The sequence below is a fragment of the Somniosus microcephalus genome, chromosome 1, assembly GCF_052327205.1.
Source record: "Somniosus microcephalus isolate GS21.2 chromosome 1, FLI_Smic_1.0, whole genome shotgun sequence".
Taxonomy (NCBI): domain Eukaryota; kingdom Metazoa; phylum Chordata; class Chondrichthyes; order Squaliformes; family Somniosidae; genus Somniosus; species Somniosus microcephalus.
Window position 1 is genome coordinate 259,403,888 of NC_140987.1, and position 27,812 is coordinate 259,431,699.

A 27,812-nucleotide genomic window follows, 5' to 3' on the forward strand; every position below is an offset into this window, starting at 1 on the left:
AAACCAGCAGCAAGAAATCTCCACAGGAGACGTACAAGAAGGTACATAAGGTGACGGAGAGTAGTTCAGACGAACAGAAAAGTGATACAGACTCCGGAAGCAAGGAGCTGGGTTGTCTGAAACTACATAAGGTGATCAAAACGGAGGATCACCAAACTATCTGGGTCACGCTCAAGATAGCCGGAGTCCAAGTGAAAATGGAATTGGACACAGGATCAGCCCTAACGGTCATAAACCGAAGGGACTACAAGCGGCTATTCTCACATATACCCTTGAGAGATACAGAGATTGTCTTGAAGATGTACATGGGGCAAAAAGTCTACCCCAAAGGAAAAATAAGGGTGAACGTTATATATAACGGCAAGGAAACACCAAAAATGGACCTATATGTATTGCCAGATGGAGGACCACCACTACTAGGATGTGAATGGATCCGGAAGATACAGCTAGATTGGCATTCCATACAAGCACTGACTGTAGATGCCAAAAAGGATGACGACGTCACACCTGGATGACTGTCAAAAAATGCTAACTGACGCACAAGAAGTATTCCAGGAGGGACTCGGTACACTGAAAGGCATAACAGCAATGATCAAAATAGAGGAAATTGCAAGCCCAAAGTTTTTTAAGGCCAGACCGGTGCCTGATGCGATCCGCCCAGCCGTCGAAGCAGAGCTGGAAGGTTTGGAACGTTCAGGAGTACTGTCCAAAGTGGACTGGAGCGAGTGGGCTACACCCATCGTTCCTGTAATGAAGAGGTCGTTGAGTAATACGCCTGGGGAACCAAAGAAGGTTCGCATCTGTGGGGATTTTAAGGTGACAGTGAACCCAGTCCTTCACACGGTACAATATCCGCTTCCGCGGATTGAAGATATTTTCGCCTCGCTATCTGGAGGGAAACGCTTCAGTAAGATTGATATGGCCCAGGCGTACCTGCAAATGGAGGTAGAAGAAGCCTCGAAACAGTACCTCACGATCAACACTCATAAAGGCCTCTACCAATACAACCGGCTGGTGTTCGGGGTAGCATCAGCTCCAGCTATTTGGCAAAGGGCAATGGATCAAGTCCTGCAAGGGACTCCAGGGACCCAGTGTTATTTGGACGACATCCTGGTCACATGCGAAAATGACAGCGATCACCTTGCCAACCTGGAGCAGGTGCTCACTAGATTGAAGGAATATGGGCTCCGAGCGAATCGCCACAAATGTGAGTTTTTCCAGAAGCAGATCTTGTATTGTGGCCACGTCATCGATGAAGAGGGGTTACATAAGTCCCCTGAAAAGATTGGGGCAGTAGTCAAGGCTCCAGCACCGGAAAATGTGTCACAACTGAGGTCGTTCCTCGGGCTGGTGAACTACTACCATAAGTTCTTGCCGAATTTGTCTACAGTACTACACCCACTGAACACCCTACTGCAAACGGGGGTACCATGGAAGTGGAATGACGAATGTAAACGAGCTTTCCAGAAGTGCAAAGAATTGATCACATCAAAAGAGGTGTTGGCTCATTTCAACCCAGCACTACCAATTCGGTTGGCGTGTGATGCATCACCCTATGGCATTGGAGCGGTGCTGTCGCATAAATTCCCGGATGGCTTGGAGAGGCTGGTAGCCTTTGCGTCTCGGTCACTAACCTCAGCTGAGCGTAACTACGCCCAGATTGACAGGGAGGCCCTAAGCCTAGTGTGGGGAGTGAAAAAGTTCAACCACTATCTGCACGGGCAGAAGTTCACCTTGCTGACTGACCACCAACCACTTGTCTCCATCCTTAATCCAAAGAAGGGCGTTCCGGTGATGACTGCGCAACAGCTACAAAGATGGTCCCTTTTTCTTGGGCGAACCAATATGAAATCGAGTATAAGGGCACGAAACAGCATGGAAACGCTGATGGGCTATCACGCCTGCCACTGCCTACCGCAGAGGAAGCACCAGCAGTGGACCCTGTCGAAATATTTTATTCGACTATAATTGAACGCTTGCCAGTAACTAACGCTGATATAGAGAAGGAGACCCGAAATGACCCGACACTGTCTCGGGTATATGACTTGACGGTGAAGGGATGGCCAACACATGGCGACTCACTGTTGCCAGCATTCTCATCCAGAAGAGAACAGCTGTCAGTATGCCAGGGGACCTTGATGTGTGAATCCCGAGTGGTAATTCCACCCAAGTTAAGGGAGAGAGTGCTCAATGAGCTTCACGAAGGCCATCTGGGAGGGGTGAAAATGAAAAGCCTTGCTAGGGCTTATGTGTGGTGGCCGGGGATCGATCAGCAAATCGAGGACCTGACCAAGAGCTGCTCAGGATGCCAGAAGGTCCAAAATGCACCACCACATGCCCCTCTACACCCATGGGAGTGGCCCTCATCTCCATGGCAACGGGTGCATATTGATTTTGCTGGTCCATTCATGGACTCAATGTTTTTAATAGCCGTGGATGCGCACTTGAAATGGCCTGAGGTGATCAAAATGTCGCCCACCACCACGGAGAAAAGTATTGCAGTCCTACGGACCATATTTGCCAGGAACGGCTTGCCAGAGCAGATTTGCTCTGATAACGGACCACAATTTGTGTCCGAAGAGTTTCGAAGATTCATGAAAAGGAATGGGGTAAGGCATTACACATCCGCCCCGTATCATCCAGCCACAAATGGATTGGCTGAGAGGTTCGTACAAACCTTTAAAAAAGCAGTAAGGGCCATGTGCGATGGCAACATTCCACTGCAGCATAAGGTGGACAATTTCCTGTTAGCCTACAGAAATGCGACACATGCAGTCACCAACCAGACCCCGGCCATGATTTTCTTTAACCGAAGGTTGAGATCTCGTCTGGATTTGCTCAGACCAAATGTACGAAGAGATGTTGAGAATAAGCAATTCCAGCACATCAATGAGAAGCCGACAAGGAACTTCAATGTAGGGCAACCAGTCTTGGCCCGCGACTACCGAACAGAGAAATGGCAACCAGGAACGATATGCACACGGCAGGGGCCAGTAATGTACACAGTGGATGTTGGGGAGAACATTGTGAGACACCATGTCAACCAGATCCTAGAGTCACAGGAACGAGTCAACCCCGTGTCTCGCGTACCTGGTGATGAACCCGACATACAGGTAGCATCTACCCCAGAAACAGTAGCATCGGAAGCTGATGAGCCAACTGACGACAGGGGGCCTCCGCACCAAGAGCAAGACACTCAGGAAAGGCGCTATCCAGAAAGGATCAGGAAGCCGCCCCAAAGACTGAATTTATAAATGGACTATTTTCAGTTAATGTTGCATGTTAAAAGTGTTAATTGTTAAATGAATGTTATGGTACTATTAATCTAAAAGGGGAGGAATTGTAGTGTATGTACCTTTCAGGGGAGAACTACTTTTTACAGCTCCTGTATACTGTAGTACCGGCAGTGACCACACCTGTATATAAACCCTGAGTAGGGATCTGTACGTTTAGTTTTAGAGTAACCCTCATCCAGTAAACAACTGTTGATTGTTCCCTGCAGTCTCTTGTCTAGTTATTGAAGAATACACAACATCAAGATACACGGATCTAACAGTCTCCTTTTATAGAGGGCATTTGTGCCCTGACGGATGCAACAAAGGACCGCGAACTGGGAGATATTGGTGATGTCCCCAGTAGCTGATTGAAATGAGCCCGTGGAATAAAAGTTGAAAGCCACTGTTATCTTCAGTGCCACCGACAGAGACGTCCTGCTCCTCAGTTGAGGCTGCAGATCTGGCTGCAGCAGGTGGCAGAGCTCTGTGACCACCTCCTTGCTGAAGCGCAGCCTTCGCAAACACTGCTCCTCAGACATATTAATATATGAGAATTGTTGGCGAAATACCCTGGGAGGGTAAGGTCTCCTGTACAGAGGCCTGTTGGCCCTCCTCCGTCTGGCCATGATTGCCACTCTCTCTCTGCATCTCTGTGGCCTCCGAATTTGCTGGCGCAGGACGACGCCCCCAATTAGTGCAGCCCCCATAATCTCTTGGCAATCAAAGTAATGAAGGTCAAAAACCAAAGTACCTGCAAAGTTATGGTCAGAAGCCAAAACTACTTCAAACAGCGTTGACTTAATGCAGAAGTCTCTCTTTCTCTCTATCCAAATCTCTCTCTCTCAGAACGAGTGGTACAAAAATGTCTACCACACAAAAAGCCAGGAAAAGGCCCCCGTTAAATAGCGCCCCCCCCCCCCAGCCCCACAGCGACTGGGAAGCATTCCAGTCTACCTGTCGTTGGTTGCACCAGGCGGAAAGGAGGGGGGGCACCACTCAATTTCCGTTCCGGGGCGTCACAAGGGCGTTGCATGCTCAAATGACGTCAAGATCTGCGTGCGCAGGAGATCGGGGTGGTATTGTTTAGCGACGCCGCAAAATGTCCAGTTAATTCCGCAAGAGGTGCAGATATCGCCTCGCCCGGGCGTTAGTTGCTTTGCACCCCATTAGCGCCCTCTTAAGGCGCTAACGGGAGGTGCAAACCAACTGAATTTTTCTCCCTAAACATATTGATAATTGTTGTCGGGTTTGTGTTCACGTCAAGGAGTTGAAGATCCTGCAGAATCAAGTATCAGTAATTGATATATAGCACTGTCAGCAGCAGAGTAAAGCTCCCCCTTGCTCATTGAGTGCGTTTTAAGTAACTCTAATCTCAGAAGGGTGGCCTGTACTCCACTCTTAGCGGCCTTTCTGAGTGAATTCATCAATGTTATTCTAACCTATTCTGAATTGCCAGGAGTTTAGCACTATGGGCTCACGCTCATTAGAAAGTGGGGGTGAGACTGCCTGAACTCATTTCATGTATGGCAGACAGAGCGAGATAGAGAGACCTTTCACTCAGTCAGTCTAGGCTGGATTTTAACCAAGGTCCCTAAAGTCATCAAGCGCAGTGCTAATCTCCTGGGCCTGGTCGTGCTCCTATACTGTTACTCACTACCAAACATTAGTGTAGGTTTTTGTTCTCATGAAAGAACCTATTTTCAAACGGTATCATTAATTAAATATGGACCACCGCTGTTAACATGGGCGTTAGTGACATTGTAAATGTTGTATCATGCCTCAATTATTGTAAAATGTAAGTATAGGAAAATAAAATGCCTTCAATTCCAGTTTCCAATCGACTGTGTACCATTTGCATTAATGTTGACTATCAAATTTATTTAAGCCCTAAAACCAGGGGCCATAAATATAAGATAGTCACTAATAAATCCAATAGGTAATTCAGAAGAAATTTCTTTACCCAGAGAGTGGTGAGAATGTAGAACTCGCTACCAAAAGAAGGAGTTGAGATGAATAGAATAGATGCATTTAAGGGGAAGCTAGATAAACACACGAGGGACTAAAAGCCGACAAATCCCCTGGACCCGACGGGCTACATCCTAGGGTTCTAAAAGAGGTGGCTGAAGAGATAGTGGATGCATTGGTTTTGATCTTCCAAAATTCCCTAGATTTTGGAATGGTCCCAGCGGATTGGAAGGTCGCAAATGTAACACCGCTATTCAAGAAAGGAGGGAGAGAAAAAACAGGGAACTACAGGCCAGTTAGCCTGGCATCAGTTGTTGGGAAAATGCTGGAAACCATTGTTAAGGAAGTGGTATCAAGCTACTTAGAAAATCATAACATAATTAGGCAGAGTCAACATGCTTTTATGAAAGGGAAATCGTGTTTGACAAATGTATTAGAGTTTTTTGAGGATGTAACTAGCAGGGATGTAGTATATTTGGATTTCCAAAAGGCATTCGATAAGGTGCCACATAAAAGGTTATTACACAAGATTAGGGCTCATGGGATTGCGGGTAATATAGTAGCATGGATGGAGGATTGGTTAACAGGCAGAAAACAGAGAGAAGGAATAAACGGATCTTTTTCAGGTTGGAAGGCTGTAACTAGTGGGGTGTCGCAAGGATCGGTGTTGGGGCCTCAGCTATTTACAATCTATATTAAATGACCTAGATGAAGGGACTGAGTGTAATGTATCCAAGTTTGCTGATGATAATAAGCTAGGTGGGACAGTAAGCTGTGAGGAGAACACAAAGGGCTGGATTTTATCAATGGGGACGCATTGGGGCGGGACTGCTGGTTGTCGGGTTTCAGTCCCGCCCCCAAAGACGTCCAGCCAACCCACGCTATTTTCCCTTGATTGACCCTGTTAAGCTTGCCCTGCGGGCTTAGCAGGCCAATTAAGGGAAAGCCGGTGACAGCGGACGTCAGCGTATGACGGTTCATCTGTCAAAAATTTGAGAAGCTGTCAAACACTGACAATCTCTGTTCTTTGGTGTGTCCTTGTACTCAAGACTCATCAAACCTCTTTCCTAAACAGAAATCAGATGGTTGTTGCATCAGAGAACGCAGCAGCCATTCTGTCATCTCTGCCGTGGAGATGAGGAGCATCCGGATCCCCAACGATTGAAGCTTGCAGGAAGAAACAAAGGTAAGGACTTTTCTAACACTTTTCACTCACCTCCTATACTTACCTCTCCACACTTGCACCCATCACTCACCTTCACAGTGCACTTTTCGATCCCTCTCACCCCCGCAGACCCACTGCTCGCCTCGCTGACCCTGGCGGGGTTTCCCCGACGTCGGGAAGCCCACACTTGTGTTGGTAAAATGGGGATAATCCTCTTAACTGCCTGTTAACTACCTGTTAACAGGCAGTTAAGTGGTTGCAATCCCCTTCCCGCCTAGAGGAGACGGGTCCCTGTGCGAGTCGGGGACCCGGCTCCCGGGAAGATGGCATGGAGGCGGGTTGGGAGCGGGTTCAGTACCCGCTCCCAGTTTCTGCCATTTTCCCGGCAGTCCCGCCTCTAAACCCGCCTCCCCAGGGCTGGCAAAATTCCCCCCAAAGAGTCTGCAAAGGGATAAAGATAGGACTGGATTTTGTCAGCCCCGAGGAGGCGGATATGGAGGCGGGACTGCCGGTAAAGTTGCAGAAAGTGAGGCCGGATGGCAAACCCATCCCCATCCCACCTCCATGCCCTTTTGCCAGGAGACGGTAAGCCATCCTGCCCCGGGTCCCGTCTCCTCGAGGCGGGAAAGGGATGATATCATTTTAACTGCCTGTTAACAGGTAAGTTAATAGGCAGAAAAAAGGATTAGTCCCATTTTACCTTTTCAGGTGAAGGCTTCCCGACCTTGGAGAACCCCGCCGGGTTGGAGGAGTCGAGTAGGACGTCTGCGGGGGTCAGAGGGGCCTGAAAGCGAGATGTAGAGGTGAGTGATGGGTGCAAGTGCGGAGTGGTAAGTATGTGAGGTGAGTGTTAAGTGTTAGAAAATGTTCACTTACCTTTGTTTCTGCCTACAGCCTTCAGCCGCGGTGGTTCCGGAGTCCCGACATCTTCGTTGTAGATTTCACAGGCTGGCTGTTGGATCCTCCGAACCAACAGTCACCTGCTTCCTACAAAGTTGAAAGGTTTGATGAGTCCAGAACACAGAATGTCAGTGTTTGACAGCTTCACAGACCTGTCAAACGCTGACATTTCTTCTTTCAAGAATTCTTGACAGATGTCACGTTAGACATTGACATGCTCTGTCAGTGACTTCCCCCTAATTGGCCTGCTGAGCCCGCAAGGCGGGCTTAACAAGGTCAATCAGGGGAAAATCCCTCTGGTTGGTCAGAACATGATGTAGGCGGGACTGAGACCCGACAAGCACACGTCTCCAGTCACGAAATCCAGCCCAAAGTGAGTGGGCAGTAAAGTGGCAGATGGAGTCTAATGTAAGGAAATATGAGGTTATTCACTTTGGTAGGAATATTTTTTAAATGGTGAGAAACTTTCAAATGTTGGTGTTCAGAGAGATTTGGGTGTCCTCATGCAAGAAACACAGAAAGTTGGCATGCAGGTACAGCAAGCAATAAGGAAGGCAAATGGCATGTTGGCCTTTATTGCAAGGGGGTTGGAGTATAAGAGTAAGGAAGTCTTGCTACCATTGTACAGGACCTTGGTGAGACCACACCTGGAGTATTGTGCACAGATTTGGTCTCCTTATCTAAGGAAGGATATACTTGCCTTGGAGGCGGTGCAACAAAGGTTCACTAGATTGATTCCTGGGATGAGAGGGCTGTCCTATGATGAGAGATTGTGTAGAATGGGCCTATACTCTCTGGTGTTTAGAAGAATGAGAGGTGATCTCATTGAAACATACAAGATTCTGAAGGGGATTGACAGGGTAGATGCTGAGAGGCTGTTTCCCCTGGCTGGAGAGTCTAGAACTAGGGGGCACAGTCTCAGGATAAGGGGTAGGCCATTTAAGACTGAGATGAGGAGGAATTTCTTCACTCAGAGGGTTGTGAATCCTTGGAATTCTCTGCCCCAGAGGGCTGTGAATGATGAGTCTTTGAGTATATTTAAGGCTGAGATAGATAGATTTTTGGACTCTAGGGGAATCAAGGGATATGGAGATCGGGCGGGAAAGTGGAGTTGAGGTCGATGATCAGCCATGATCTTAGTGAATGGCAGCGCATGCTCGAGGGGCCGTATGGCCTACTCCTGCTCTTATTTCTTATGTTCTTATGTCCTTAAAGGAATAGAAGGATATGCTGCTGGGTGAGATGATGTAAATAAAGTAGGAGGAGGCCCATGTGAAGCATAAACACTGTTTCTTTGCTGTAAAATTCGATGTAATTTTCTTGATGTTTTTACCTAGATTAAATGAATAAAGGTATGTCTATATGTGTCATTAGCTACGTAGGGATTGATTTAGTCTGTGCAATGCCTCTGGAAGGTCAGGCAATGCATTGACTTATTTGTGTAAGCTATCTCATACTGTGGTTTCCTATGATACATGCTGTGAATTATTAATATACCTTTAGCGTGTAATAAATAAACTATCCACCTGACTGGAAGCAGATCAGGATTTCACTGCCAATAGCCAGGAAGCTGCAACACTATCCCTTCTTTCAATGGCAGAAGTCTTGTCAATGGCATTATATTTTAAGGATCACTGTGCAAGTTAAAGCAAAAATATTTCATGCAACATTTTATATCGAAGAATTTAATATAATTTCATTCCCTAACTCTGGATTATAAGATTGTTGTCATGGTTGGGTTAACTCTGTACCAATATAAATCAAAGGATATTGACAACTTTCAAGCAATAGGGCTTACGAAGAGGATCTGAGCCTTGGTGCTGGTGAAGGCTCCACAATAGACCTCTGTGCCCCTGGACTAGGAGGATAAAATTGGCCAAGAGCACTAGCGACTCTCATGGAAGTGTCAATCCTTCCTACATGAGTAGGATTGTCAACTCTGGTTGGGTGTATTCTTGGAGGTTTCATTAGAAGATCTCCCACCTCCCACTGCCCCACCCCTATGCTCCCACCAGTTGTCTACCCAACATGTCCATCCTCATGGCATACTGGCTTCCCCTGGCCAATTGGAAAACAAATAGACCTCTTCATAGCTGAATTAGATGATTCCTGACAGTCAAACAGCCTTCCCCCCCCCCACTCCTATATTTTAATAACTAATAAACAAAGGTGTGCAATGAAAAAAAAAACACAACTTTTTTAATGCCTCTATGATTTTACTCCTGTGTTGCTCGCTGCAGTGTCCGGGAGATTAATCTTCAATTCTTGGAGGCTCCAGGGCAGTCCTGGACGGTTGGTAACTCAGTGTGAGGTGAGGTGGCAAGTGTCATTGTCTGTGTGGGGGGTGGGTGGGGATGCAAAATGGTTGTGTCTTACCCCAGGTGAAATCGATGAACACAGCGTCGACGAGGAACTGAACCGGGGCCTTTCTGTTCTGAATGATATTGCACCCATTGGACGATTGCGGATGGCCAATGTGTGTTCTCAGAACCAGGCCACCCTAGTGTATTTAAAAAGCGGGCCATGCATTTGTACCCAGAGCTTCACACCAAGTGAATAACCTACTTAATTTGCATTTCAATCATAGTATCATAGGGGGAAAATTGGGTGGCACCCATTTTGCACCCTGAAAAAGTTAGCGCCCCTCCACCATAAATTCAGCAGTAGCGCCCCAAGCAGAAGGTGGGGCACTACTGGAAAGCGCTCCCCCTCATGCTTGGGGCGCTACTACTGAATATCACGGCGCTACGTGCAGTGGTGGCATGTAGCGCACGTCATTGCAGCCTCCTCCCCTGATTAAAGTGGAGGGGCCTATCACTGCGCACTGGGGCCCTGCCGGACCACTGAGAAGCGGGGTGCCGTGGAAACAGCCCAGCACTCAAGAGGAGTGCCGAGCTGCGCGATAGCGGCCGGCACCCCGCATAAAAAAGTGAAAGGGGACAAGTGCTGGCAGTCAGCCAAAATAAGAATGGCCGCCTGACCTGCCCTTTAACTACCGCCGCCACTGCTGTAAAAGCACCCCCTGATCCTGTCGGACATATCATCCGGCGATAGGTCAGGGGGGCGCAAAGGACGTTTGCAGCCGGGGTGCAAGCGGGGCGCTGTGCACAGCGATGACATCATCGCCAGCAGCGCAGGGTTCTACCGGCTACTGCCGCTGCTAACCTCCCACTGAATTTCGTGGGAGGCGTTAGTGGCGCCGTGCCCGGGCGCCAGGGGATTTGCACCCCATTAGCTGCCCCCCGGGGGCGCTAACGAGAGATGCAAATCAACCCAATTTTTAATTTTTCCCTCACAGAATCTTACAGCACAGAAGGAGGCCTTTCAGTCCGTCATGCCTGTGCCGGCTCTTTGAAAGAGCTATCCAATTAGTTCCATTCTCCTGCTCCTTCCCTTTGGCCATGCAAATTTTTCCCCTTCAAGTATTTATCCAATTCCCTTTTGAAAGTTACTATTGAATCTGCTTCCACCCCCTTTCAGGCAGCGCATTCCAGATCATAATAACTTGCTGTGTAAAAAAAAATCTCCTCCTCTCCCCTCTGGTTCTTTTGCCAATTATCTTAAATAAGATGCTTTTCTTTGTAATATATTTTTTTTATTTAAGAGAATTGAATGCGAACAGTTCAGAGCAGAAGATTAAGGACCATGCCCAGGTTCACAGAAATTCTCCACCTCCCATTAAATGAGTGGAACTCCAAGGCCTAGGAATTGGTTTAGGCCAGTCTTCAAGCACTAAGTGGGAGCAGGGATCAATCCCTGCACATGACAACGGAGGCCCACAGAGCACGAGAAATTGGTCCTCATTTAAAATAATCGCAGTAAGCTGACGGCACCTATTGTGCCTCCACAGGCATTTCCCGTCATTCCCCTGCTACGCAGAAATTGCAGCTTTCGTGGTGATGCATTGGTGCTATCTAGGGTTGCCAACTCTCCAGGATTGCCCTGGAGCCTCCAGGAATTGAAGATTACTCTGCAGCACACTGCTGCGAGCAGCACCCGGAAGAACAATCATAGGGGCTTTAAAATCTCAGTGCGTGTTTCCTTCATTTTCTTTGAACACTTTTCTTTCTTAGTTTTAAAAATATTGGAGATTGGGCCGGGGCTGGGGTGAGGTTTGTAATGATATCAGCAAATAGAGATGGTACTTGCCTGTTCGCTAATGATGCCTTAATAGCATGATTGCATGTATTGATTGCTTGTGCCTGACCAACAGAGGTCATGTGACCGAGACAAGCAGGAGAGTATCAGTTTCACTTTAGCTGGAGCTGAAGCAAGGTCTCCTGTAAAAAGCTGTATAAAGTCTTGAACAAACCTTAGATTAAAAGTCATTCTCTTTTATAAATGTATCATCATTGAACCCACAAAGAAATCAATACATGGTGTCAGAAGTGGATGAAAGAGAATCGGAAAAAAAAAAAAAAAATCGAAAAAAAAAAAAATCGGAAGTTGAATCAGCTCTCCACAGATTAGCAAGCCAAAAGAGAAAGTCGTTACTTACCTTGGAGAATAGCTAACAAAGTGAAAAAATGGAAGGATTACACCCACCAGCGACGCTTCAGTTGTCAGGTAATGTGGCTGAAAATTGGAGAAAGTTCAAACAGCGTTTGGGGTTGTATTTAGCGGCAATCGGAGCTGACGAGAAAAGTGATAAACAGAAATCGTCCGTGTTCTTACATGTCGTGGGTGATGAAGCGCTCGAGGTGTATAATAACTTCACATTTGACAAAATGAAGCTAGATAAAATAATGGAACAGTTTGAGGCCTACTGCATACCTAAATGCAACGTGACCTTTGAGAGGCACAAATTTTTCACATGTGTACAGAAAACGGGCGAGACTATTGATCAGTATGTGACTGAACTGAGAAACCGAAGCAAATCGTGTGAATTTGGGGGACTGACAGACTCGCTGATAAAAGACAGACTGGTGTGTGGTATTCCAGATAATGGTCTAAGGGAAAGACTGCTAAGAGAGCAAGATCTAGACCTGGGAAAAGCCATAGCACTGTGTAGGGCTACAGAGACTGTGAAGTTGCAGGCAAAGGAGCTGTTCAGTGACAGTAGCTGCAACGTGGATGCAGTGAGAAAGAACGGATACAAACCGTTTAACAAAGAGAGCGCCAATGTGAAAAAAGAGGCGTGGCCAGCAAACAAAAATGAAAGGGACAATCGGAAGTCATGTAGTCGATGCGGTACACAGCATACACCAAGAAAGTGTCCAGCATATGGTAAAACATGCAATAGATGCAACAAAAACAACCATTATGCCCGTTGCTGTAAGAACCAAGCGCAACAAAGCAAGGTCCATACAGTAGATGAAAGCGAGATAGAGGAATTCTATGTAGATGTTGTGTCTGAAAACAAAAAAGAAGAAAGAGACTGGATGTTGACACTAAAAGTGAATGACATACACATTCCATTTAAATTGGATACTGGAGCACAACTTAATGTGATATCAGAGACGGATTTTAAGAGAATTAGACCCAGACCAAAGTTACATGGAATACAAGTGAAAGTGACCGGATACTCAGGTACTGATATACCAGTGAAAGGAAAATGCATTGTCAAAGTAACACACAAGGACAGAGAGCACACGCTAGCATTAATCGTGGTGCCAAAGGATGTGCAAGCCATACTCGGTTTAAAAGCCTGTGAGAGACTGAACCTGGTAAAGAGAGTCCTCGTTGTGGAAAGCGAAGGAGAGACAGTCTATGATGAACTCATGAAAGAGTACAAAGACCTATTTAAGGGTCTAGGCTGCATTCCAGGAGAACACACGATCAGAGTAGATAAAAGTATGACACCGGTCATACATCCATGCAGAAAAGTTCCGTTTGCTCTTCAAAAGCAACTGAAGGCAGAGTTGGACAGGATGGAAAGCCTGAACATGATTCAGAAGATAGATGAGCCAACTGAGTGGGTGAGTTCCCTCGTCGTAGTGGACAAAAAGAATGGAAAGCTCAGAATTTGCCTGGATCCAAGAGATCTAAACAGAGCAATAAAGAGAGAGCACTTCAAGCTTCCTACATGTGAGGAAATCATGGCACAGTTTGCAAATGCAAAATATTTCAGCAAGTTAGATGCTTCATCAGGATTTTGGCAGATGAAGCTGGACGAAGCAAGTTCAAGACGGTGCACGTTCAACACTCCATTTGGCAGATATAGATTCCTAAGGTTACCATTTGGCATTGCCTCAGCTCCTGAAGTGTATCACAAGACTATCCATATGCTCTATGAGCACCTGGAGGGAGTTGATACATCAATGGATGACATCATAGTATGGGGAACCACGAGAACTGAGCATGACGAGAGACTGAAAAAAGTGCTGAAAGCAACAAGGAAAACAAACCTGAAGCTGAATAGAGAGAAATGCCAGCTCGGGGTGACAGAACTGACATTCGTGGGAGATATCCTTAGCAGTGAGGGCATCAGACCAGATCCCAGAAAGGTGTCCGCCATTGAGAATATGCCAAGGCCACAATGCAAAAATGGAGCTCATAAAGACTGAGACAAACAAAGATGAAACAATGAGACGACTGAGGAAAAGCTTCTTGGATGGATGGCCCAACATGAAGCAAGACTGCTCACCTGGTATGGCAGAGTACTGGAACTGCAGGGCGGAACTATCAGTGTTCGAAGACATCATCTACAAAGGATGTAAAATAGTTATCCCAAAGAGTCTGAGAAAAGAGATGCTAAAAAAGATCCATGGAGGACATCTGGGAATCGAAAGTGTAAGAAAAGAGCACGAGAGGTGATGTACTGGCCACGAATCAACCAAGATGTGACAAATGAGGTGTCAAACTGCACAATATGCCTGAAATATCGAGCAAGCAATCCGGTAGAACCACTAAAGCCACACCCAGCACCAGACAGACCTTACCAGAAGGTAGGCGCTGATCTCTTTGTATGTCAAGGGAAGGACTATCTTGTCGTCACAGACTATTACTCCCTGTATCCAGAGGTTTGTAGACTGTACACCACCACTGCAAAAGCTGTGATAAGAAGTATGAAAGCCATATTCTCCAGACATGGCGTGGCAAGCGAGGTCTTCACAGACAACGGACCCCAGTTTAACAATGCAAATTTCCGACACTTTGCCAAAGAGTGGGACTTTGTCCACACAACGTCAAGTCCTCACTATCCACAGTCCAATGGACTAGTGGAAAAATCGGTCCAGACAGTGAAAAGACTGATGTACAAGGCAAAAGACAGTGGAACTGACTTCTACCAAAGCATGCTTGTATACCGCACAACGCCGCTCGAGTGTGGTATGTCACCAGCCCAACTCCTGATGGGACGTCGGCTAAGGTCAAACCTACCCATCCCGGAGAACCTCCTGAAAACAAAAGAGGGGGAGAAAGTGAGGAAGTTCAAAGAACAACAGAAAGAAAAGCAAAAGTACTATTATGACAGAGGAACACAAAACCTACCTGAACTCCACACTGGTGACCAAGTAAGGTTCAAAGACAAAACAAACACATGGACGGAGAAAGGAACTGTCCTGAGTGAAGTTCAACCAAGATCATACACCATTCAGACAGATGAGGGTGCTGTTCTGAGAAGAAATCGTCGAGATCTTCTCATGGGACCAGCCACAGCAGGTCAAGAGACTGATACTGTTGAACAACCTGATCACACAGCTGAGAACCAATCATCTGAGGCAACAACTCAGATTCAAGGACAATCAATCAGAAAATCCTCAAGACACGTGAAGCCTCCTGAGAGACTCATTGAGCAAATTTAAGGACTATTGTTATCGAAGGAAGTAATGTTATCTTATTCTTTCTTCAAGTTCTAGTGTATTGACATATTTCATGTGAACACACAAAGCAAGGTTAAAAAACCTTGATCATGATAATGATAATGTAAGTTCATTAAGTGTTACAGTTAAAATGCAGATTAATACAAAGAAAACATGTTGTTAGTTAAAAGTAAAATACTTTTGTTTTAAGAAAAGGAGATGTAATGATATCAGCAAATAGAGATGGTATTTGCCTGTTCGTTTATGATGCCTTAATAGCATGATTGCATGTATTGATTGCTTGTGCCTGACCAGCAGAGGTCATGTGACCGAGACAAGCAGGAGAGTATCAGTTTCACTTTAGCTGGAGCTGAAGCAAGGTCTCCTGTAAAAAGCTGTATAAAGTCTTGAACAAACCTTAGATTAAAAGTCATTCTCTTTTATAAATGTATCATCATTGAACCCACAAAGAAATCAATACAAGGTTGTTTGATTGGCTGAGACGATTGGAGGCGGGAGGTCATGTGATGAAACCTCCAGGAATACGTCCAACCAGAGTTGGCAACCCTACTGCTACCAGATGCTAAATCTGCTTACAAAATTGTTTCTAAAGTCATGTGAGCTAATTGGTGTAGTTGCCTTGAGACAGATGAGAACGACATATATATATCTATCAAGGAATTGATTACCTGTTCATCTTAAGTTACTATGGTCAGTTCTAATGCTGCTGTGACCTTCCTGATAGCAACAGTCAAGAGATCACTAAATTTCTAACACTTTTCACAGTCGAATCCCCAATTAGCCTGGAGCTATGAAAATGATGCATGAATTACAAGATAGCACAGTCCCCTCAACAGGAACAAGCCGGTGATTTGCAACTACTGTCCGACACGGGTGCCAAGCTGGCGCAGTGGGCGGGGCCACCCGGCCAAAGCCAGCGGTGGGAGGCCCGGACTATTTCCGAGTTCTGGCTTCAGTTGAACGCCACCGGTGAGCTGCAGGGGCTGAACAGGCGTTGATGCCCACTAAAGCTCGCCCATTGTGGGAGGGCAAGAACTCGGCCAGCCCCCGTGCTAATTTGGCTGGTAAGTTGGGCTTGTGCAAGGCGGGCGGGGGGGGGGGTGGCGCGGGAAGTTGATCCCGGAGGGTGTAGAGCATGGGCCAGCAATGACCCGCAGTATCTTTGTGAAGCTAGGAGGAGCGGTTCGTTTCTTGAGTGCCTCTTTAAAACCGCTTATTAGGTCGCTCACTATCTGGCACTAAAATGAAATAGTACGGATGGATAATATACAACATGGCCAGTTTGATACCATCTTTAAATACCATATTGGAATCAATGTTCAGCAAAATTGCCGGCACCTCAGCCCCTGCCGCTAGCTTTCTGTGGCTCAGTGGGTAGCACTCTCGCCTCTGAGTCAGAAATTTATGGATTCAAGTCCTATTCCAGAGACTTGAGCCCATAATCCAGGCTGACACTCCAGTGTGGTACTGAGGGACTGCTGTTCTGTTGGAAATGCCGTCTTTCAGATGAGACGTTAAACCGATGCCCTGTCTGCCCCCTCAGGTGGACGGAAAAGATCCATGGCATTATTTCGAAGAAGAGCAGGGGGAGTATTTTTTATTTGTTTATGGGATATGGGCATCACTGCCAAGGCCAGCATTTATTGCCCACCCTTAATTGCCCTTGAGAAGGTGGTGGTGAGCCGCCTTCTTTAACTGCTGCAGTCCGTGTGGTGAAGGTACTCCCACAGTTCTCCCTGGTGTTCTGGCCAACATTTATCCCTCAACCAACATTGCGAAAAACAGATTATCTGGTCATTATCACGTTGCTGTAAGTGGGACCTTGCTGTGCGCAAATTGGCTGCCATGTTTCCTACATGGAAGACCTCTCCTGGTCCCTCAATACCTCCTCTCTGGTGAAGAAGGCCCAGCAGCGCCTATATTTCCTAAGGAGGCTGAAGGGATGTAACCTGTCACCCCTGATCCTCTCTAACTTTTACCGCTGCACAATAGAGAGCATCCTGACGAACTGTATCACAGTATGGTATGGCAGCTGTAGCTACTATGACCGGAAAGCCCTGCAGCGGGTAGTCAAAACTGCCCAATGCATTACCGGCACCCGGCTACCGACCATAGAGCACATATACCAGAAACGCTGTTTACGGAGGTCACGAACCATCATCAAAGACCCTACCCACCCCAGCCACAGTCTGTTCACCCCCCTGCCATCTGGGAGACGCTACAGGTGCATTCGCACCCGAACGACCAGATTTAGGAACAGCTTCTTTCCCAGGGCTGTCATCCTACTGAACTCCACAAATAAACTCTAAAGCCTGCACATCTGTCAATGCACTTTATTATGTTTATGTTAATGTATTACAAGCCAAATGAATGTTGAATGTTTAAATGTCTTAATCTAATATGTACACTCTCGGGAGCCGCAAGCCTACATTTCGTTGTACTGCACTTGTGCACTAACAATGACAATAAAGTTGATTATTATTATTATTATTATTATTACAACAGTGACTACACTTCAAAAGTACTTCTTTGGCTGTTAAGTGCTTTGGGACATCCTGAGGTTGTGAAAGGCGTTATATAATTGCAAGTCTATCTTTTCTTTTCCATGTTAAAGGAAGAATGGAGCCTCACACAATAATCCCCTTAACCACAACACCCGGCTGTATTACATCAAGCTAAATAGAATGTACAGCAAAGAAACAGGCCAATAGGCCCAACTGGTCTATGCCGGTGTTTATGCTCCACACGAGCCGCCTCCCACCCCTCTTCATCTCACCCTATCAGCATAACCTTCTATTCCTGCATATAAGCTATGACTAGAGCATTCCCACTAACTGTACTTTGCAGAGCTAGCAGTAACTCAGCTTAAAAAGCATTATTCTATACACTTACAAACGGATATATGAAGAAGAATATGCCATGAGCAAATCTAACACATTGCTACAGAATTCTTTTCACAAGTGTAAAAACATAATTGCTGGGAGAGTTTACCTGGCAGGTAGATAGGTTTGCTCCCAACAGTCTGTACCCTTCTTTACAGGAGATGATGATACTTTCATTGAAGGTAAATTCTGTGCCAGAGACAACAATATTCGCCACACTGGTGAATGGCAGAGGGCAGGACTCTGGTTTGCATAAACCACTATGAGTGGACCAAGAGCCATCTTCTAAACATGCTCGTGTATCTCTCTCACCTTCCATTACATAGCCCTCTAAACATCTGCAGGAAAAGGCATATGATTTTGCACAAGTTACTGTTAAATACTTGCATGCCAAAGGTGACATTTTGGTGTTTCAACTCTTGAATTTGACAAAAGTATGATTTTATATACAGTGTCAATATTCAACAATGATTGACCAAAAATAGAGGTCAATTGATTGATTTGAGTACAAAAGTAATAATTAGGCAATAGTTTGCCATCTAAATATGTCCATTAGGAGCAGAGCTGAACACCTTTAGATGGGAATAATAGAGCTAACAGTCATTAGATTAAATGCATCTGGAAGATGTGGAAATATTTATGACAAGCGATCATTTTCTGGGAAGCATACTGGTATAATTTTGGAACAGCTGCAGTCAATCTTTGTTGGCACACCAATGCGCTATGGATACAAATTCCACCTATGGACCAGGTGCTTTCCCCTGGATCAGAGAAAAGAAAGAAAGAGTGAAAGGGAAAGTTGAAAGAGGGAAAGAAATTCTCATCCTTGTGTTCAAAATCTCTCCACGGCCTCATCCCTCCCTATCTCTCTAACGTCCTCCAGCCCTACAACCCTCCGAGGTCTCTGCGCTCCTCCAATTCTGACCTCTTGCGCACTCCGATTTCCTTCACCCCACCATTGGCGGTCGTGCCTTCAGCTGCCTAGGCCCTAAGCACTGGAATTCCCTCCCTAAACATCTCCGCCTCTCTCTCCTCCTTTAAGATGCTCCTTATAATCTACTTCTTTGACCAAGTTTCTGGTCATCTGTCCTAATATCTCCTTATGTGACTCGGTGTTGAATTTTGTCTAATAATGCTCCTGTGAAGCGCCTTGGGATGTCTTACTAATTTTAAAGATGCTATATAAATGCAAGTTGTTTTTGTTGAAGGGCAACTCACCCTAGGGCACTCTCTCAACTTCCAGCAGAGAGTTCAACTGTAGTGTTATTCAGAAGTCTGGGAGTAAATTGTCAGCCTTCTCGGTTATCTAAAGACTGTTCTGCAGCCTGAGCAAGTTAAAGAGAGGAGGGGGGAATAAAATAAATGACAAGAATGGCTGGTAAAGGAAAGGAAATATGGTTCTGTCTTGAAAGTAAGTTTAGATTAAAACAAAATGAGAAGATTGAAACAAAGATTATGAAGGGGCCACTGGACACTGGGAGATACCAAGAGACTAGAAGCAAGTCAATGTGGTACCCATATTCAAAAAGAGTGACAAATTGGACACAGGTAACTACAGACCCATTGATCTTATTTCAACCCTATGTAAAACATTGCAATCGATCAAGTGTAAACCTGAAGATAATCTGCACAATACACTCAACATGGATTCAGAAGCGGAAGATCCTGCCTGACCAACCTCCTTGACTTCTTTGAGGAAGTGACACCCCAAGTGGATTGTGGGTAGGGCCTACGACATGTTCTACCTAGACCTCCAGAAGGCATTTGACAAAGTTTCACACAAAAGGCTCAAATCTGTGGGAATTCAGGGTAAAACTTGGGTACGGGAAAAAAAAAAGTTGAAGGATATTTTTATGCCAAGATGGGGGAAATACCGAGTGGGGTGTCCCAGGGGTGGATCGGGGTGGGATCACAACTGTTTCTAACTGGCATTAATGACTTGAACTATGAAACCCAATGCAAATTGGCCAGATTTCTGAACTATATTACTGAATATGCATTCATAAAGGGGATTAGCCTTCATGATTCAAAATAGGGAAAGGGCATTTAGGAGGCACAGGGCACCGTTGCTCCAAAGAGATGTTGGGAGTAGTTTTCACTTTCAGCAGTGGGGTGTTAAACTGGCGCTAGTGGAGCGGCTATCTGTTACACACGGCACCTGGTTTTACTTTCTATTGAATTCATGGTGCAGGGTTTTACTTTCCATTGAAGAGAATTGGGCCGGGTGTATAACGGGCGGCCGATCTTCTACCACCAGTTTTACGCCCCTGTCAGAAGTGAAAATGACCCCCACAGAACGGCAATCTCTGGATTTTCACCTGTAACCCCTGGATGACCAATCGTTCCCCACACCCGAGCCTCCAGTGTCAGCTGCAGCAGTAACAAGGGGGAGAACTTTGGAAGCTGCGTGCTTCCCTACACGCAGGAGGGAAACAATTGGAGACTGGATCTCCTCACGCAACCTCTTGTCAACAGGGCCTCCACAGACCCAGGAGGTCCAAAGGTGAACAACGAGAAGGAAATTCGTCAGGCGCTGGCTACAGTAATTAAAAAAATCACTGGGTACTGGGGAGGTTCTGGAGGATTGGAAGCATAGAATTACATAGAATGTACAGCACAGGAACAGGCCATTCGGCCCAACTGGTCCATGCCGGTGTTTATGCTTCAGACGAGTCTCCTCCCACCCTTCTTCAGCTCAGCCTATCAGCATAACCTTCTATTCCTTTCTCCCTCACATGCTTACCTAGCTTCCCCTTAAATGCTATTCACTTCAACTACTCCATGTGGTAGCGAGTTCCAACTTCTAACCATTCTCTGGGTGAAGAAGTTCCTCCTGAATTCCCTATTGGATTTATTAAGTGACTACCTTATATTGATGGCCGCTAGTTTTGGTCTCCCCACAAGTGGAAACATCTTTTCTACGTCTACCCTATCGAACCTTTTCATAATCTTAAAGACCTCGATCAGGTCACCCCTTGGTCTTCTCTTTTCAAGAGAACAGAGCCCCCAGCCTGGTCAATCTTTCCTGATAGGTATAACCTCTCAGTTCTGGTAACACCCTTGTAAATCTTTTTTGCACCCTCTCCAGTGCCTCTATATCCTTTTGATAATATGGAGACCAGAAATGTTCACAGTACACCAAGTGTGGTCTAACCAAGATGTGGCATCTATATTTTAAAAAAGCACATACTGGACACAAGCAATCATAGATCCACCAGCTTTGCATCAATATCAGGTAAAAAATGGAAATGCTACCATTGATGCATGAAAATAACATTAACAAACACATGCAAATAAATTTAGTCCTTACCTGTAATGAATTCTATTCCCGAATGTGTACAGATCTCCTATAATAGCAGCATTCTGCAATGGTGGAGGTGGACCGCAGGACAGTGGCACACATGTTGGATATGGTTGACTCCATTTGCCTTTCTCTGTGCAGAACACCTCTGCCTTCCCCTTCATGGTGTAACCAGGATAACAGTTGTAGGTTATGGCATTTTCATGCAAGGAGCTGCTTCCGTTAAAGAAAGCATTGTGTATCAACGGAGGAGCACCACAAGAAATCCGGCCACAATAGGGAAGGCTTGAATTCCACTTCCCTCCAGCTTCACATCGAACTTGTGATGGGCCCAGCAACTTGAAGCCCTCCTTGCACTGGAAGGATATTAGGCTTCCACAGCTGATATCTTGACTTATAGTAAATCCATTATGGATGACTGGGTGTTGACATTTGCATGGTTCACATTTGGGAACACTGCCACTCCATAAGCCGTTTTGTAGACAATGTCTAACTGAGGTCCCCATCAGTCTGTATCCGACAAAGCATATGTACTTTACAGAGTCACTAAATTTGAAACTAGACCCATTTATAAACCCGTAGGAGATATCTTCTGGAGGTCCACAGTTGATCGGCGTGCACTGTGGTGGCTCATCGCTCCACTTTCCATCTGCCTGGCATGTAAGGCTCGGCATGCCGTGCAACACGTAACCATCCTCACACTGGAATTGGATTTCCTTCCCATGTGTGAATTCTGACCCTGCGATTTGCCCGTTCGGTGTGTCAACAAGTGGTGGACATGCTACCAACCTGCATTCCGGCATCTCCCCACTCCAGCTTCCGTTAGCAAGGCAGGTACGCGTCAAATCTCCCTCAATCAGGAATCCGTTATTGCAACTATAATTCGCCAGGCTCTGGAACATGTAATCCATTCCGGTCACGTTGCCGTTGTCAGGAATGGGGGGTGACCCGCAGGAGATCGGGACACACCGTGGCACTTCTCCATCCCATTCTTTATTGTCTTGACAAGTCCTTCTCGCAGCCCCGACTAATAAAAATCCAGAGCTGCATTGGTAAAATATCACACTCGTATAAGTGTAGTTACTACCCTTCGCCCTGCCATTTGTGATTTGGCTGGGGGCCCCGCATGATACCAGTTGGCAGAGCGGAGGTGCAGTACTCCATTCACTACTTGAAGTACAGTATCTAGTAGCCGAGCCAACAAGTTCGTAGCCAGGATTACACCCATATTGTACCACACTTCCAAGCAGGTTGCTTGAAAACCTGATGTATCCATTTTCTGGATTAATTGGTAGCTCACACTCTATCAGTAGACAGGCGGGCGCACTTCCATTCCATGCACCATCTTCTTGGCATTCTAGTACATGAGATCCTACCAGCTCGTAGCTACTGTAACAGTAATAATGAATCACAGTTCCACACAAGAACTCTGATGTCTGCTGAAGGTCCATATTGGATGGAACATTCCATATTTGTTTATCGTTGGTGGAGCTCGTTTGTGGTACTTGCTCAGAAACAGAAGCAGGAATACCTTTCTTAGGCCCAAGGTCTGATGTAAGGAGGTTGGTCGTGGTGTCAGAACCACTTCTTTGATCGCCTGGCTGCACATAGCTTTCAAGTCCTTCGTTATCTTGTCCATCCTGATTTTGGGTGACCACATATCCTCCAAAATCTATATGAGGTGGTAAGCCACAGTCTATGGGCACACAATAAGGCACAGCACTAGACCATGATGATTCCTCACAGATGTGCATGGGATTGCCGATTAAATGAAAACCAGGAAAGCAGCTGTAGAAAATGAGAGCGCCAAAGCTATAATCAGAGCCTTCAACAAAACCACTTTCTATAAGCTGAGGTGGGTCACATTTGATGGGTTTGCAAACAGGGGCCTTTACGTTCCATTGGCCCGTCTCCAAACAAGCCAGTCTTCCCTGGCCTTCTAGCCTAAAGCCTGTGTTGCACACATATGTGACGGTATCTCGGTAATATAATTTCTCAAATGAAGTTCTACCACTGGTTATTTCTTGGGGAGTAGGGCATTCGATTGGCTTACAGATTGGCCTTCCCCCTAGCCATTCACCATCTTCACCACAAACAACGGTGGCATTTCCTATCAAGCGGAAGCCTGGCTTACATGTGTATACGGCATTGCCGAGATAGGTCAGGCCCTGGACGTCCACAATTCCATTCCCGATCAATTCAGGCTGCGGGCATTCAACTGGCACACACTCTGGCGCTGGTAGGCCCCAGGTTCCATTGGCTTGGCAGGTCAGGAATGGCTCTCCCTTGGCTACAAATCCATCGGTACATGTGTAGTTCGCAATGCTGCCGAAGTGAAGGTCAGAAACTAAAACGTCACCGTACTGGACCTCTGGGGGCTTCTGGCAAACGACAGGTTGGCAAACAGGGAAGGAGTCGTTCCACTGCTGAGAGGCCATGCACTTCAAAATCGATGGCCCCTCTAATGTGTAGCCCTCTGTGCACTCCAGCTGAATAATCCCACTCTTATTCATCTCCCGGACGACCAGGTGACTCTCCTGCCCTGGTGCCGGTGGTTCTGGGCACCTCAGTGGACTACACTCCGGGTGCTGGTTTCCACTCCACTCGCCGTTCTCCCGACAGGTCAGCACCGCGTTTCCAGAGACTGCGTAATCTTCCTCGCAATGGAGTTTGACTCGCGCATCTAGACCGAAGGCTGACCCTTCGAAGTGTCCATGTTCAATGGCTGGAGGTCGGCCACAATTCACAAGGATGCAGGAAGGCGATGATTCACTGTGCCAGTGCCGATTGCCCTGGCAGATACGAATGGGGCTCCCCACCAATTGATAGCCATGATTACAATGGTACCTGACTTTGTTCTGAAACAGTGTGCCATTCTTTATCTGTAGTCCAAGAAAAGGAACAAGGATTTTATTTACCTGTACCTTCGACAGCCAATTTAGTTATTTTTAAGAGCAAAAGAACCTTTGTATATGATGAATACATTATTGAATTCTATTTGCAAAATCCCACCAATATTATCAAGTCTATCAAGTTCTTTTACATTCATCTCAGGTTAGACTATTAAAGTCAGGTACTCGGAAAAATGCATCTATTTTTTAGTCGTGTCATATTATATTATATTCAACTGTGAGCAATATTATTGAAACTTTTATCTTAAGGTGTTGTCACACAAGATTGAAAATAATCATTACTGCAGGTTTAAGAACTGCATTCTGTTTTAACATTAGATTTTCCTGTTTGCCGTGTGCAGTTTGTTCGCCATGTTTCCAATATTCCAACAGTGACTACATGTTCAAAAAAAATACTTAATTGACCGTAAAGTGCTTTGGGACGTCCTGAGGTTGTGAAAGGTACTGTATAAATGCAAGTCTTTCTTTTCTTTAAGGTGAAAGATATAGGGATCATAGGAGGAACAACAACAACAATGTGTATTTATATAGCGCCTTTAAACGTAGTAAAACGTCCCAAGGCACTGCACAGGAGTATTTTAAGCCAAAAAAATTGAACATAGGAACAAGAAGGAGGCAATTCAGCCCCTCGAGCGTGTTCCATTATTCAATGAAATCGTGGCTGATCTGCATCATAACTCCATCCACCCACCTTGGTTCCATACCCCTTTATAGTCTTGTCGAGCAAAAATCTATCAAGCTCAGATTTAAAATGATTAATTGAGCCAGAGAGTGAGTTTCACACTTCTATCACCCTTTGTGTAAAGAAGTGTCTCCTAACTTCCCTCCTGAATGGCCTGGCTCTGATTTTAAGGTTATTTCCCCTTGTCCTAGACTCCTCCACCAGCATAAAAAATTCTATCGAGCCTATAAAATTCCTTTCAAAATCCTAAAAACCTCAATCAAGTCACCCCGTAACTGTCTACATTCCAGCGAATACAAGCTTAGTTTATATAATCTCACCTCATCATCTAACCCGTGGTTATTTTACAAAAGCAAAATACTGCGGATGCTGGAAATTTGAAATAAAAACAGAAAATGCTGGAAATACTCAGCAGGTCAGGCAGCATCTGTGGAGAGAGAAACAGAGTTAACATTTCAGGTTGAAAGCTCATCGACTGCTGCCTGACCTGCTGAGTATTTCCAGCATTTTCTGTTTTTATCCTTGGTTATTTTATATGGTTTCTCCAAATGAAATATAACAGTCAAATAACGTTACTGATAACCTACTTCGACATTCCCGTTCGCAATCCGAGGAGGATCTCCACATGATACAGGCTGGCAACTGGGCAGCTGGCCGCTCCATTCTCCGTCAGCCTGGCACGTTCGTTTCTTATCCCCTTTGACGTAAAACCCCGTGTTGCAACTGTACGCCACTATCGCCCCGAAGCTGTAGTTGGTTCCGCTCACGTGCCCTCGCTCGATGATCGGAGGCTCCCCGCAGCGCACGGGGATGCACTGTATGCTAAATGGAGACGGGCTCCACTGGCCGCCCCGGACGCACTCGATCGCAGCGGAGGTGTTCAGCACAAAACCTTCTGCGCACTTGTAAGTGACCTGCGCGCCGGCCGGGAACTTCTCCTTGCCGATGGTCTCCAGGATCGCATAGGGCGCAAACGGCGGCTTCTTGCAAAAGTCCGCCACGCAGTGTGGCATGGCCTGGCCCTCGGGAGGAGCCCACGTTCCTTTGGAGTTGCAGACCAACTGCGAGTTGCCCGATATGCTGTACCCATCCGTGCAGTAATAGATCGCAATGTCCCCATAGAGCTGGTGACTAGTTCCAGGTAACGCGTGATCTATGTTTGGAGCTGGGCCACACGACAGAGGAACACACTGTGGGGCACTACGACTCCACTCACCACTGGGCAGGCACTCCTTGCTCTCCGAACCTATCAAAGTGTAGCTGCAAAAAAAAAGCGGAGACCAGATAATAGGTTACATTGGACACTGGACACTGGAACAAGAATCAGTAAACAACAACAATTTGCATTTATATAGCACCTTCAACCTAGTAAAACATCCCAAGGCTCTTCACAGGAGCGATTATCAAACAACATTTGGCACTGAGCCACATGAGATATTAGGACAGGTGACCAAAAGCTTGGTCAAAGAGGAAGGTTTTAAGGAGCGTCTTAAAGAAGGGAAGAGAGGCGGAGAGGTTTAGGGAGGGAATTCCAGAGTTTAGGGCCTAGGTGGGTGAAGGCATGGCCGCCAATGGTGGAGCGATGAAAATCGGGGAAGCGCAAGAGGCCAGAATTGGAGGAACGCAGAGATCTCAAAGGGTTGTAGGACTGGAGGTAGGGAGGGGTGAGGGATTTGAAAACAAGGATGAGAATTTTAAAATTGAGGCGTTGCTTAACCAGGACCAATGTAGGTCAGCGAGCACAGGGGTGATGGGTGAACAGGACTTGGTGAGTGTTAGGAGACGGGCAGCAGAGTTTTGGATAAGCTTAAGTTTATATACAGACTCCACCACTGAAAATTCCACGTTTAAAACAGGCAGTCGCTTATATCGGCTAAAAAAAAGCAAAGACCAGCTGATAACAGTTGTCAGCTGTGGCTCAGTGGGTAGCACTCTCGCCTCTCAGTCAGGTTGTTGTTTCAAGCCCCACTCTAGAGACTTGAGCACAAAATCTCGGCTGACACTGCAGTGCAGTACAGAGGGAGTGCTGCACTGTCTGAGGGTCAGTACTGAGGGAGTGCTGCACTGTCTGAGGGTCAGTACGGACGGAGTGCTGCACTGTCAGAGGGTCAGTACTGAGAGAGTGCTGCACTGTCAGAGGGTCCGTACTGAGAGAGTGCTGCACTGTCTGAGGGTCAGTACTGAGGGAGTGCTGCACTGTCAGAGGGTCAGTACTGAGGGAGTGCTGCACTGTCAGAGGGTCCGTACTGAGAGAGTGCTGCACTGTCTGAGGGTCAGTAGTGAGGGAGTGCTGCATTGTCAGAGGGTCAGTACTGAGGGAGTGCTGCACTGTCAGAGGGTCAGTACTGAGGGAGTGCTGCACTGTCAGAGGGTCCGTACTGAGAGAGTGCTGCATTGTCAGAGGGTCAGTACTGAGGGAGTGCTGCACTGTCGGAGGGTCAGTACTGAGGGAGTGCTGCACTGTCGGAGGGTCAGTACTGAGAGAGTGCTGCACTGTCGGAGGGTCAGTACTGAGGGAGTGCTGCACTGTCGGAGGGTCAGTACTGAGGGAGTGCTGCACTGTCAGAGGGTCAGTACTGAGGGAGTGCTGCACCGTTGGAGGGTCAGTAGTGAGGGAGTGCGGCACCATCAGAGGGTCAGTACTGAGGGAGTGCTGCACTGTCAGAGGGTCCGTACTGAGAGAGTGCTGCATTGTCAGAGGGTCAGTACTGAGGGAGTGCTGCACTGTCGGAGGGTCAGTACTGAGGGAGTGCTGCACTGTCGGAGGGTCAGTACTGAGAGAGTGCTGCACTGTCGGAGGGTCAGTACTGAGGGAGTGCTGCACTGTCGGAGGGTCAGTACTGAGGGAGTGCTGCACTGTCGGAGGGTCAGTACTGAGGGAGTGCTGCATTGTCGGAGGGTCAGTACTGAGGGAGTGCTGCACCATCAGAGGGTCAGTACTGAGGGAGTGCTGCACTGTCGGAGGGT

At 46.5% G+C, this 27,812-nt stretch overlaps 1 protein-coding gene across 1 annotated transcript in view; it reads right to left on the reverse strand.

The window, feature by feature from the left end:
• Positions 1–27,812, reverse strand: part of svep1 (sushi, von Willebrand factor type A, EGF and pentraxin domain containing 1) — a 172,263-nt gene that overhangs the window by 117,605 nt on the left and 26,846 nt on the right. Inside the window, exons 8-10 of the mRNA XM_085984230.1 lie at positions 25,433–26,105; positions 21,261–24,133; positions 18,060–18,288 (exon numbers count right to left, since the gene is read on the reverse strand). Coding sequence (XP_085840356.1) covers positions 18,060–18,288; positions 21,261–24,133; positions 25,433–26,105 — 3,775 coding nt within the window. The remainder of the gene's footprint in view (positions 1–18,059; positions 18,289–21,260; positions 24,134–25,432; positions 26,106–27,812) is intronic.